This window comes from Zophobas morio, unplaced genomic scaffold (assembly GCF_036711695.1).
Source record: "Zophobas morio isolate AGI-343-1 ecotype UQ-CSIRO unplaced genomic scaffold, CSIRO_AGI_Zmor_V1 ptg000058l, whole genome shotgun sequence".
Classification (NCBI taxonomy): domain Eukaryota; kingdom Metazoa; phylum Arthropoda; class Insecta; order Coleoptera; family Tenebrionidae; genus Zophobas; species Zophobas morio.
The window spans coordinates 5,269,118-5,282,616 of NW_026972163.1; the positions used below are offsets into that span (position 1 = coordinate 5,269,118).

The following is a 13,499-nucleotide window of genomic DNA, read 5'->3' on the forward strand; positions in this document are numbered from 1 at the left end:
TTGCTGGTAAATCTCTTGGTGAATTGCTATTGGCATTCTGAATATTGGTAGTGACTTCCTAGACTTCCCGAAGAACTGTTAATTTTGTTGTACGTGCCTTTCAATAATATCCTGTATATACATGTATATTGACCCTGTGCTTCGTATTTTATCTTCATCATGGTAGCTTGCTCTGCAACGTTTTTATTGTGTGTTGCATGTTTTCTCTAGATGTCGTGCCAAAATTGTTTACTGACAGCGGCCAAGCATTTGGACGCTAATAAAATTAAAATTTATTTGGGTATATGCCCATTTTCTTGGAAATGGAAGAGGTAAACTGCATGTGGGGGAAGAAATAATAATTAAACGCTGCCAACATCTTAATACTTTTTTTCACTAGCAGCCATGACGCATGCAAATGTCGACTCATTTAGTGGTAGCAAATTCAACTTTTGCGACCACCGGTTCAAAAAGAAAAATTGAGGTTATGTACGCAATGTTTGATGTGATTATTTCTTAAAAAATGAACAAATGTGTGCTACAAACATTACTTGAGTAGTTGGTAAACGGTAGAAGATAAAATGATTAACTCAGCGACAAGTATAAACGGTTTTCTTTGTGTTGAAGATTTAGATTAAGTTTGATTGGAAATCAAAACAAAATCATGTTGCGTCAAAAAATTGAACGTTTATTTTTTCAGTTTATTGTCTTATGGTTTCTACAAGTGAAAAAAATAGTATATTAACCACGGTTGCAAAGCCACTTCTAGACCTCGCGCTTCAGAGCCCTCGACGCTGCGCGTCTCGGGTTCTAATTTGCGCTCGGTCTAGAATGCTTGGCTCTGCAACCTTGGCTAATAATATACTATTAGTTACTATTGGAAGATAAAAACTACAAACACCACTAAAGAAAAATGAAAAAGAACAAAATAAAACATAGAGGTTGTGGTAACCCAAACTTCCTGCCTTTAAATTGAGCTGAAAAAAAAATTGAAAGGCCCCCGAAAATTTCAAAATGAAAAGTGGCGGGAAGACGTTCTTTCCTACAAGTGAGCATACACTGCGTGTGATTCGATAGCGCAAGAAATAATAGACAAAATTTTTAGGAGGGGGCAAAAAAAATTGCGCCCCCTCTCTAGGAGGAAAGAAGCTGCGAGCGAAGGAGACACGGACTTGCCATCTCGCATTCACTCCTCAGCCCCAAAACCCTCTATCGTATATTCACTAGGGATGTACCGACTGTAGGTCTGGCCGACTAGCCAATTGTTCGGCCAGTAAAAACCGACTAGTCGGCCGACTGTTCGGCTTTGCTAAAACCGGTTTATAAATGCGACAGTCAGTGTGCTTTTTTTCTATTTCTCTGACTACCTTAAAAATTTGTGTTATTTTAATAAAAGGAATAACTAAAAGTTCCTTTGTTTTCCAAAAAATGTGTTCAATTTGTTTGGATAATTTTAACATTTAATTTTTTTGTAATAACTCAGTACAAAAATAAAGAATAACACAATTTAGGGCCCGTTTATACAATAGTTTAACTGAGATTAAGTTGATCGCGCAATTAACAAGGCCATTAGCGACGTCTGATTGGCGTAGAGTCGGTCACATGGTACTTTAACGCGGTGTTAAAAATTAAATCGCAATTAAATATTTAATTGAGGTTCTGTACACCGGGTTTAATTGTATTATATACTATTTTAATTTAAATAAAAAAAGCCGACCGATCGGCTGTTTTGCCGACCAGTCGCCGACTGCCAGCCGACGATGAAAAACCGCCGAATAGTAGGCTTATCCGACCGGTCGGCCACTAGTCGGTACATCCTTAATATTCACTGACATATTACATTTCAAATGAAACACCTTAAAAATATGAAAGAAAAGACACTCGCGAATTGACAGACATACACATATGAAAACCGAACAAGTAGAAAAACCCTACGTTTATGTTTTGAATCAAGACAAATATTCAACATCACAAATTTAATAGCAACAAAATAAAACCTGAATTAAAGTAACTGGATGCAAATACACAAATTGTTACGGGCGTGTGGCGTCAAATTTAAAGTTACGGCAGTTAACAGGAGCACAACAAAAGTACCCCTGGGGCGTTCTAGCACAAGCGGAGTTTGGGGCTACCGGTCGGGGCTGTTCTCCTTCTCCCCCCTCGACGGTGATTCTACTTATCGCAAAGCCTACCCAGACAGCACATTACACATCTCTAGGACGAACATGCCGTCCGAAACTAGGCCGTTACGGTCGCCAGACCCGTAGTTGGATCTTGGCTAAGGACAGAAGCCGAGAACGTTACAACATCGGCGGCCGCCTCTGAATCTATCCAAACCTGCGGACTTGTGCAGGTGACGCGATGAATCTCGTCAGCTCGACTAGGAACCGCACTTCGCTTCTGCCATGTTTTTTGTGTTATTTAACCTCAATTCAATTTTAAATCTTCAATTTCCTATGACTCTGATATTAACAACAACTGAACAAGTGTTAAAGTTTCAAAAGAGCCATAAACAATATTTAAATTCGCCATACAATCTTGTGGAATTTTAAACAACAAATAATTCTTATGTGAGATTAAACTTGGACATAAAATAATTTATACGATGGAAACATTCATCAACAAAATATTTACAAAACAAAACTAGCAAAGATTTATAAAAACAAAAGATCTGGAGTGAAATAAACTTGTGCAAATAAAAATATTATGTGAGATTAAAACAACAGAGCATGGAATTTTCAAACATATCTAATCATCATTGCGAGGAAAAAGCGTCTCGGTGATGTAATTTTATCGTTGCGAGGGAATACCTCGATGATGTATATTTTAGCGTTGCGAGGAATAAGCCTCGTTGATGTTATCAATCTCTAGCGTTGCGAGGACATGCCTCGATGAAGTAATCAATCTGTAGCGTTGTGAAGACATGCCTCGATGAAGTAATCAATCTGTAGCGTTGTGAGGACGAGCCTCGATGACGTAATCAATCTTTACCGATGATGACCGCCTAAGAGAAGAAATTATTTTAACCCCCGCCACTTCGCGGTATGAATTAGTTTAACTGCCGTCAATGAACTATTAGCAATTTTGTGTGAAGAATTATGAAGTGTTATAATGTAACACTTACGCATATGCATCCAGAAACTTATTAGTAATTAAACAACAAAGGTATTATCCTGACAAGTGGTTTATTTAAATAATCCTAATTGTTAAATTGTGTTTGTACTAGCTGACGATTAAGAAAAACTAACTTGATTGGTGAATTTACAAACGATAAAACAAATTTACAACACGTATTTCGCGTTGAACGGAAGTCCGCACTTTCTGATAAAAGGCCGCAAGAATTAGCCGCGCGGGTTGGGGAAAACTGAGCGACGTCGGTTACGATTGATTGTCGTTAAACAAAGACCTCCGCCCTTTTATTGACTACCAAACCAGCTAATTTAAACCTAGCTACTTACCACGTGTTTACATTCACAAAAATACATTCAGACTGATGCTCCGCCATGCCACCCTCTGTTTCTGCCAAGCCACCCTCTAACTAAACATGCAGAACTAACCCCTACGTTGTTGTGATCCGGTTATTGCAATTCGTAGAAAACATTTTTTAGTTTAGTTTCTGTTTTATTCTCACGTCTACAGGTTGATACGTGTTATCGCTATTTGTCTCAAATTACCAGTACCATAAATGTCAGTTCAGTCTTCAGTTTCCAGTCACATCTCTGTTATTTCATACGGCAGACATGATTAAATTGTTTCGTTATTTTATTGATTATTATAAATCATTATTCAAAAATTACAATAATATAATACTTTTATTATTAGTAATACAATGCATCCATCCAAACTGATGTATGAGTCTTTGCAAAAATGTGGATGACCCAAATTTTTGTAACAGAAAAACTCACTTTTAACAAACAATTGGCACGTTTCTTTACCTAAACTCAAACATTAGATACATATTTTTATTTTAGCTTATAATCGTTGCCATAAAAACAGTAAAATTCACAAAACCAAATCTTTCAATTTTTAGAAAGAGCTGGATTTGACAGTCTGTACTTAATGGGCGAAGGAAGTTCTGTCGAAGTAATCTTCGACTAATTTTTACTTCCCGAGCGTAAGCAAAGGAAGTATTGTAATCGAGTCCGTCGGCCGACTCTCTACTTTTACATTTTCTCGATCTTTCATGACCCCTAGAAGACGAAGAAATAGGTCTCCCATTTCCGTCTGTCTGTCCGTCTGTCCGTCCGTCTGTCCGTCTGTCCGTCTGTTGTCCCGGATTTTTATTAGACAGATAATCTCCGAAAGTACTCGACCGATTGTTGTGAAATTTTGTACTTATATTAAGAATATCATGTAGATGGTAAAACGCTAACCAAAATTTGTCTAGTCATCCCCACCACTAATGCGATGACGTCACTTCAAAATTGTACATAGTAAATGGGTTTTCAATTGTATAAAATAACATAGTCCTACACATGTAGTTTACAACTCTGAATCGACTTTTCACCCGAAACGTCCAGATTTTTGGGAAAAAAATCAAAATTATAAAACAACATTTTGAAATTTAATTTTTAATCTGCTAACCAGAATGCTTTGAAACGTTACAGATGTTTTAAGGCTATAAAGAGCATCATAAATCTTTAGTCAAAAAATATTTGCTTATCCCCTCCAAAAACTTGATGACGTCAGCTCAAAAGTTTGTGGAATAAATCATATCTAAAATGTACAAAATATGATGAGTCTGTACTTGTGATCTATCACTCCATTCATATTTTTTGGATTTGCATATACAGGGTGACTCAAAAAAATTAATGAATGCGTAAATATATTTTATTGATTTAATCAGGAACTACAAAACCGAATGCTCTGAAATCTTGCAGATGTTTTAAGGTCATAAAGAGCATAATAAATTTTTAGTCAAAATATATTTGGTTATCTTCTACAAAAAACTGATGACATCAGCTCAAAAGTTTGCCGAATAAATCGTATCTAAAATGTACAAAATATGATGAGTCTGTATTTGTGATTTATCATTCCATTCATATTTTTGGATTTGCATATGCAGGGTGACTCAAAAAAATTAATGAAGGCTTGAATTTATTTTATCGATTTAATCAGGAATTACAAAACCGAATGCTTTGAAATCTTGGGAATATTTTAAAGTTATTATAAGCATGGTAAACTTTTGTTCAAAATGTATTTGTTCATCCCTCCTAAAAAAATTGATGACGTCATCCTTAAATTTTGCTGAATAAATCCTATCTAAAATGCAAAAAATATGATGAGTTTGTACTTGTGATTTATCATTCCATTCATATTTTTTAGATTTTCTTAAGAGGTGGTTCAAAAAAATTAATGAAGTCAATTTATTTTATTGATTAAATTAAAGGCAACACTTATTATTAGTATTACACCCCAACCAACCCAATTTGGTAGACACAAAATTTGTTAAAGGAAAAACTCGGTTGAAACATAAGGGTAGCACGCTTATTTACATCGACTTTAACATTACAGACCTGCATTTGTTTTATGCGCTCACTTGGTTCCGCGAATTTGAAATCGACATGTTTATAATCAACCAATTGTGAATTTCACCGTCAAGAATTAAAATAAAACCCAATGTTTTATATAATAAGCGGAAGTCGAAGCAATAAAACCGATGGTCGTTTTGTTTACAGTTTCTCTGTTTGACTCTCACGTATGCTGTTACGCCTGTCATCTTAAATTAAGAATGTTTATACATGCACGATTTTCAGTTGCCTCTGATACGTATACGTGAGTAAATTGTTTCGTTATTTTATTGATTATTACAAATCAATATTCAAAACGACCCAATTCATTTTCCCGAAAATTTGAGAATATAATAATTTTATTCTTAGTATTACACTACATCTATCCCAACTGATATACGTGTCCTTGCAAAAATGTTGATGACGTCATCGCATTTTTTTTTAAATTCCCACTACAAAAATGTAATGAGAAAAAAAACACAATAGGCATGCAGTCGTCAAGTTTCCGACAGCGAGGGAAGTACTGTCTAAACTCTTTGGACCAATTTTTTTATTCTGCATCAGAAAAGTTATATCTCCAACTGTCTGCTGTAGGAAACTGTCTATGTTTTCAAGGGTATTTACGTTCAAACAATATAAAGGATGACTAACTTTTAGCAGAAATGATAAAAATTTGGAAACATTACGAGCTTACTTACATGCACAAGGCAGGAATTTTGAACATCTTCTCTAGTGTTTAGGTGGTTATGCTTTCATGGATTTTTCTTTTGTTGGTTTTGTTTATAATTTATAAATGTTTTATTTTTTTTTATTTATTAATGAAAAATAACAGCTTGTTTTCTTAATAATAATGCGCAATGATTAATGACTACTGGTTGTTAAGGTTACTGTCCTAAAAAAAAAAAATAAAAGGTGGGTTTCAGTCACCATCGTTACTAAGACATCAGAAAGTAAGCCGGAGGTAATATCCTTTCGCAAAACTCCCGCACTGTCAGAATGACATTCTGTTGGTATGAGAAATAATCCCCTAAAAGATTTTTAAGTTTATATGATTACCGCCTTGAATTTCAAATTTTCAAAATTAATGAATGAAAAGTCAAATGTTTATTAACTATTTTACCTTTTTGAGTTGCTGAAGTGTTCAATGTGTTTAAAGAACTTGTCAGTAATTCAAACAAATTCTAGCACCAGAAGCGTAGAAGTGGACAGTAAGGTCAAAAATATATATTATTCAAAAAAAGCTTTCGTTGTCGTTCGCGTGTCATATTCTTTCTTTACTTGAATTGATAAAAATCTTCAATTAATGTGCTTTTGACATTTTTATTTGACAAGTTATTTTTAGTTACTAATTTGTCACTAGATTGCAATTTTGCAACATATTGTACAGGTTTTTTGCATCTCACCACTGAGTACACTCAGGTCATTTTTTCCAAATCTGACACTGACAGTGCGGGAGTTTTGCGAACGGATATTATAAATATTTATGGATTAGGTAAGGCAGTGTTGCCAATTTTACTTTTATAAAATTACGTTTTTTTCGTAAACTACATCATAAAGAATGTTTTTGTTATTTTTTTGGGGTTCCCGCAACCCGCGTACATAACGTACTGAAGAGTTAATTCGCCATTTTCCAGACGTCCGATATAGCATATGTATAGTGTTTGCCATTTCTATTGAAACACCACTTGTTAATCGTAAATTTGTCAACGTTCATATTCAGACAATTTTCTAACTAAAAGCCGTTGTCAATCAACCGAAAGCTGTTACCAATTGCCAATTGCTAAATTTTAAGCAAAATCAACAGGTGGTGTTTCAATAGAAATGGCAAAAACTATATAGTTATATATCGGATAATATAGGCAACCTAAACGCAGAAAAAAATTGAGCGGATATTTTGATATCTAAAATCCATGAACATCACATGGGACATTTCCTACAAAACGGTTCAACTGCCCATTGCATCCGTTTGCCAGCAGGCAAAAAAATCCAAATCCACTCAAATGTTGCAGTTTAACCTTTACAACTTCTTGTGACGTTATTTAAACATATCCAGCAGTCTGCTAATATTCTACAAGAGCTGCTGCACAACATCATGACAAAAATTACAAAATTAACAGCTCCCATATTTATTATAAAACATTTTCGACCGAAGTTGGGGAATTATTTATAATTAAGTGTGTTAAAAAATTGACATTTTCAACAAATATTATAAAAATAAAATTTTTAGTTTTATTTTTACTTATGGAGTATGTTATTTTATAAAATTTAAATTACATTTACTATTATAAATACTTGTGTCATCCCGTTGTTAGTGGGAATGATTAATAGTTATTTTCGTATTAAGGGCGTGATGAAGGCGTTTTAGCCCGCGGCGGATTTATAAACTCCAGACCCGAAGGGGCAAGAGATTATAAGAAGCCAAAGGGCCAAATTCGTCATTCACGCCCGAAATGCAAATCAAATTTAGTCGATTAAATCCACCTTAAAGCTTTAAAAAAATAAATGGTACAATTCAAAAATCAAGTTATGTTGTTGGTTGACGATGTGATGCAAAAAAACAAAAAAAAAAAGATTAAAAACGTCATTGACGTATTTCACTAAGAAGTTGAATTTATGATTAAAATATGTCAAAAACGGAAAACAAGAAGAAATAGCTATTTTAGCCAAGAAGCAAAAGCTATAACACTAACGTTATTGCGACGAAAGTCAAGATAAATCTATGAAAAAGCTTTCACAGAATTTTTGCTGTTGTGCATCCAGGAAATCATGCTGACCGCCAAAATAATGAAAACGCTTTACTTGTTTATTTCAAAGAAGAGTCGCAGAAATTGTAATTCTAATAAATATTTATCTGCTATTTTAATCAGCTAATTGTTTGAAACTACATATTTCAATAAAATAGCTGTTTGAATTCTTGTTTTTTTCGGCTGCAAAAGGCACTATTTACGCCCGCAAATTAATGTATAAATGACCTCATTTTAATAAGATTTTATAAAAAAAATATTTTTTAAGTTTTCAAAGAAGCTGGATTTGTAAATAATATAATAAATAACTTACGACCATTTTTTTTGTTCAAATTGTTCACGTTTCCTGTTACAACAGCTGAATTTTCATAATTTTGATATTAATATTTACATAAATGATTACTATAACTCTTTTTTGAGGACGTTCCTTGGGAAATGACGACTAATAAGAACTAGATTCTAGAAATGCATGTTTGCCACATTGAAATTGATTTGGAATTTGAAGTCATTTTAATAGTATGAGCTCATTAAGAATCCAAATTAGTTATCCTTAGCGCCTGCTAGGATCAGTAATTATAGTATGTATAGACACATAATATTTATCTTATTTAAAAATCTGGTACAATTTAAGTGGCTTTGGGTGTGACACAAAATTTACACTCTTCTTTGATGTATTACAGATTTTATTTTAAGATATTGTTCTTTTGTCAAACGTGTTGCATATCAATATAATACACTTTAAAATTTGTCGAAATAGAAGGATCAATTAATATTTCAATCAACAATTAATTAACCAATTTACTCTGTTGTCTGATATACTGGCATCCAGTGGCGGCTCGTGAAGTTTTCTTCAGAGGAGGCTCAAATTTGAAAACCACTACTTTTTATATCCTTCATTATCTGAATAATTTTTTTTGTCATGCTCACGAAAAGAACACTAGAGATAAACTATTGCATCGATTAGTCTTTTCAAAATTGCCCTATTTGCACCAACTTTCTCGTTATAGTTCTCAATATCCCTCTTATGAGCGGAATCTAAAGTAGTAGAAGAAAATATATGTTCCCGTGATTTTTCATGCCTTTACACTGCACATGAGACTGCCTTATTTTCGTTGCTCATTCTCGTTAAGTATAAGTAATATTAATATGCCGATAATACCAGCTGTTTTTAACGATCAGAAATAAAACGCAAATAAATGATATAAAAAACACCTTAGGCTTTACGTAGGTACTAAAGCCTAAACACCATTCACCACTGAATAGGGAGCACGCGAAACCACCTCAATGTTTTTCCAATTTACACCCGATCGCGCCAGTTAATAAGAAAGAGATAAAATTATCCGTGCGACTTGATTTGAAAAGAGATGCACTAGCCGGAGGCTAGCGGCCTGAAGCGGCACCCCGATGAACATTTTAGCCAATGCAGTGCTGAACGATGATGCGTCAAGGTTGCGGTCTCAATAGTAAGATGCATTCTCGGCGGAGGCTAGCTTCTACCGCTGGAGCCAAACGCGGAGTGGTGTGAATTATGATTGTAAGGGCGCAAATATAATTTTTTTCGATATTTTAACCTGATATATGATGAAAGTAAATTAAATCAAACAAAATATTCTGAAAAGTAACAAATGTCTATAAAAATACAAATTCTTTCATCGAAAAAATTAGAGGTAGCTCAGCTCCAAAAAACAGAGGAGGCTCAGCCTCCCCTGCCTCCTCTGAGGAGCCGCCACTGCTGGCATCATAACTCATTACAACTTGCAACAAACGCGGAGGGAAATTATTCACATATCTGTGTGATGATTACAAGACTAGGCTTATTGATGAAAATTAAATTGTATTAAATACATCCATTATTTCTAAAGAATTAATTTACAATTACCAATTTATTTAAAGTCAAGGTTCGTTATTGAACTGCTTCAATTTAGTAAATTGCTGTATACAATAAGTTTAGTCGAATGATCTGCTGTTCACAGATTGGTATGCTATTGTCAAATTGATTCTAGTTTGAAACGAAACTCTGGTAACTCACAACGATGGCAAAAGGTAAAAATCCAAAATTTGAAGAAAATATTTTGGACCCAAGTGAGGCTGTGCCACTGAATAGGTGAGTACACATTGCCTTAATTATTATTTAAAATAAATAGGATTCCGTTTGGCGTATTAGTAATATGTGTATTATTTACATTATGGTAATAGTTTTTATTCGTTTTAATAAAAAAATGTATTCCAAAACTTTTGTTTATTTTAGTAATTTTATACAGATAAGTTTAATTTCTATTTTTGTTGTGCGATGCAATCACCTTTTGTTTTCAAAACTCGATCTAATTTAATTTTTTTAATTTAATTTTAAAGTAATATTTTTAATATAACGCATTTCAACGAAAAGGGGCCGGTTTTAATAATTCAACTGTTGTTCGATTTTGAGAAAAACCCAAAGACAGAACACTTTATTTTCAGAGATACACATTTTGTTGCCAAATTAGACATTGTTGGAGTGTTCTATCTGGCCCTTATAACCCTCAACGTAAAAATTTTAATTCATAAGAGCGTTGAGTAAAGTCGAGCCTAGAGCTGAACGTGATATGGGCAAGTCTGACACAAAATGTGTCCTAAGGAGTAAAATGCAGCTGCGTTTGGATTTTTACCAAAATAAAAAAAAAACAGATGAATTACTTACGGTAGTTCCTTTTCACTTTTATTTTATTTTCATCTTTACATGTAATTACGTAAATTTAAATATTTTGGTAAGTATACCCTACTTAAATTACACAAAATAGCATGTTCCTGTACTTGTGGTTTATCAATCCACCCTTATTAGATATCGAATTTTATATAAAAAAACAAAATTGTATAACATTTTATAATTTAACTTTGAAAATACAAAATCGAATGCTCTGAAATATTGAAAACGTTTAAGACAAACATGCTTGAAATATACGCATATTCTACCTGGTCAGGGTGTCTCAAAATAATTCATGAAAGCGTGAATTTATTTTATTGATTTAATCAGGAACTGCAAAACCGAATGCTTTGAAATCTTGGAGATGTTTTAAAGTTCTCATAAGCATGGTAAATTTTTGATCAAAATGTCTCCCCTAAAAAATTGATCAAAATTTTGCTGAATAAGTCCTATCTTAAATGTGCAAAGTATCATGAGTCAATACTTGTGATTTATCACTACATTAATATTTTTTAGATTTACTTATACAGGGTGACTCAACAAAATTAATAAATCAGTCAATTTATTATTTCGAGAAAATGTGAGAATACGCTCGTCTTTACAATAATAAAATAATGATAGGGTAAGAATTATTATAATAACATTCAGAATATTTTGTTTGAATAGTTTTAGTCATCTTCTGTTTTGAGGCGATAAACTCATTCAAATCAAACAAACGTCTACTCAGATAGCACAATTCCCGTTGATAATGTGCCCTAAATATATTTTACAATGTCCGTACTTGTACAGAGACGGATTATACCGATATGCTGGTGATGCTGGACCATCAGGCCCCCGAATTTAAGGGACCGCTTCTGGTCAAAATGTAACGGAAAATAAAATTTAGTTGTTTTTAGTTTTGTTAAAACAAAAATACGATTTCGTCTTTGACTGATCGTTTGTTAACGTATATGATCTAGAGATTGTGCAAAATGCAAAATTGGCCACTTCCGGGCGTTCCACTAATTTATGACTTGCAGTCAAGCAGCCACCTGCACAAAGAGCTGCCGCCTGAGTGTTGTTTGCAGTTTCGTTTCTCATTCTTATTTTGTTTTTTTTTTATCGTTCAATAAAACATACCGCACACTTTACAAGTTATTGCATTTGCATTAATATTTTTTGGATTTGCTTATACAGGCTGATGCAAAAAAAAATTAATGACTCAATTAACTTTATTGATTAAATCAAAACGGCAAAACCGAATGCCTTGAAATCTCACAGACGTGTTGAGTTATTGCAGGCATGGAAAATTGTTGATCAAAATATACCTCTATATCCCCCAAAAAATTGATGACGTCATGCCGAAAAAATACTATCTAAATTATGCAAAATATGATGAGTCTATACTTGTGATTTATCATTGCATTTACATTTTTTACATTTGCATGAATATATTAATTTATTTAATAAATTAAACCAAGAACGGCTGACTCCATTTTTCAATAAAAAATTTGGAGGGGTTGGGAATATAATACGTTATTATTAGTAGTACTGCACCAACCTAAGTTGAAATATGTGTTCTTGCAAAAATGATGATTGATGTCATCACAAAATTTTGTAAAGTAAAAGCTTATTAAACAACCTTTCACTTATAAATGGTGACTCAAAAAAATTAATGAATACGTGAATTTATTTTATTGATTTAATGAGGAACTGCAGAACCGAATGCTTTGAAATCTTGGAGATGTTTTAAAGTTATCATAAACATGGTAAATTTTTTATCAAAATGTATTTGCACTCCAAAAAATTGATAACGTCACCCCAAAATTTTACCAAAGAAATGTAATCTTAAATGTACAGAAGATGATGAATCGTGTCATATTTCGAGGTTATTAATCGTCAATTAAGAGTTGAGTTAGTTACAATACTTTTCCGGTGATCGTAATTTTATTAAATTACTGAAAATTCAAAATATGATATATGCAACCAAACAAGTATAACATACAAGTGAAATTTTTTATTAATAAACATCAGTAGTTTATTAAATTTGGATTTGTCCAGATCATGATGGATGCTTAAAGTGGACCGAAGTATAGAATACTTTGGCCGCAAGGTTGCTATTAAGCCTTTTTGGAAAATTTCGGAGAAGTATGCAAGTAATACGGATTCAGAATACCTTACTACTGCTTTCTGGCGCACCATGCAACAAACTCATCATAGGTTTTTTGGTACAGCACTTTGCTTTTTTCTGGAATTAAATTTAGTGAAGCCAAATCTACCTTTTCTACTTCAGGAGGCGTTATATATATGACATTTCAGGTAGGGGGTTGTATATCTGATTGCCAAAAATCATGCATTAATTGCCCTTATTAATAAACGATTTTCGTACATAAATCATGCATTAATCGGCTCATTAAAAAACGATCACCGGAAAATACTGTTATTTGTTCCTCACTTGTAAACATCAGTTTATCAAGTCACTGTAGTCCACTTAAAAATGTCTCGTAACTGGCTAGTCAGTAAAATTTTTACACTTGTGCTCATATATTTTATTTCATACTTGCTCTTTTTGCGAATTTACCGGACTGATTTGCGGCCGGTAAATAA

General features: G+C 33.3%; 1 protein-coding gene across 1 annotated transcript in view; it reads left to right on the top strand.

The window, feature by feature from the left end:
• The first annotated feature begins 10,184 nt into the window (after positions 1-10,184).
• Positions 10,185-13,499, top strand: part of LOC135143356 (ATP-dependent translocase ABCB1-like) — a 38,770-nt gene continuing 35,455 nt past the window's right edge. Inside the window, exon 1 of the mRNA XM_064075213.1 lies at positions 10,185-10,337. Within this exon, the coding sequence (XP_063931283.1) occupies positions 10,267-10,337 (71 nt within the window). The 5' untranslated portion in view covers positions 10,185-10,266. The remainder of the gene's footprint in view (positions 10,338-13,499) is intronic.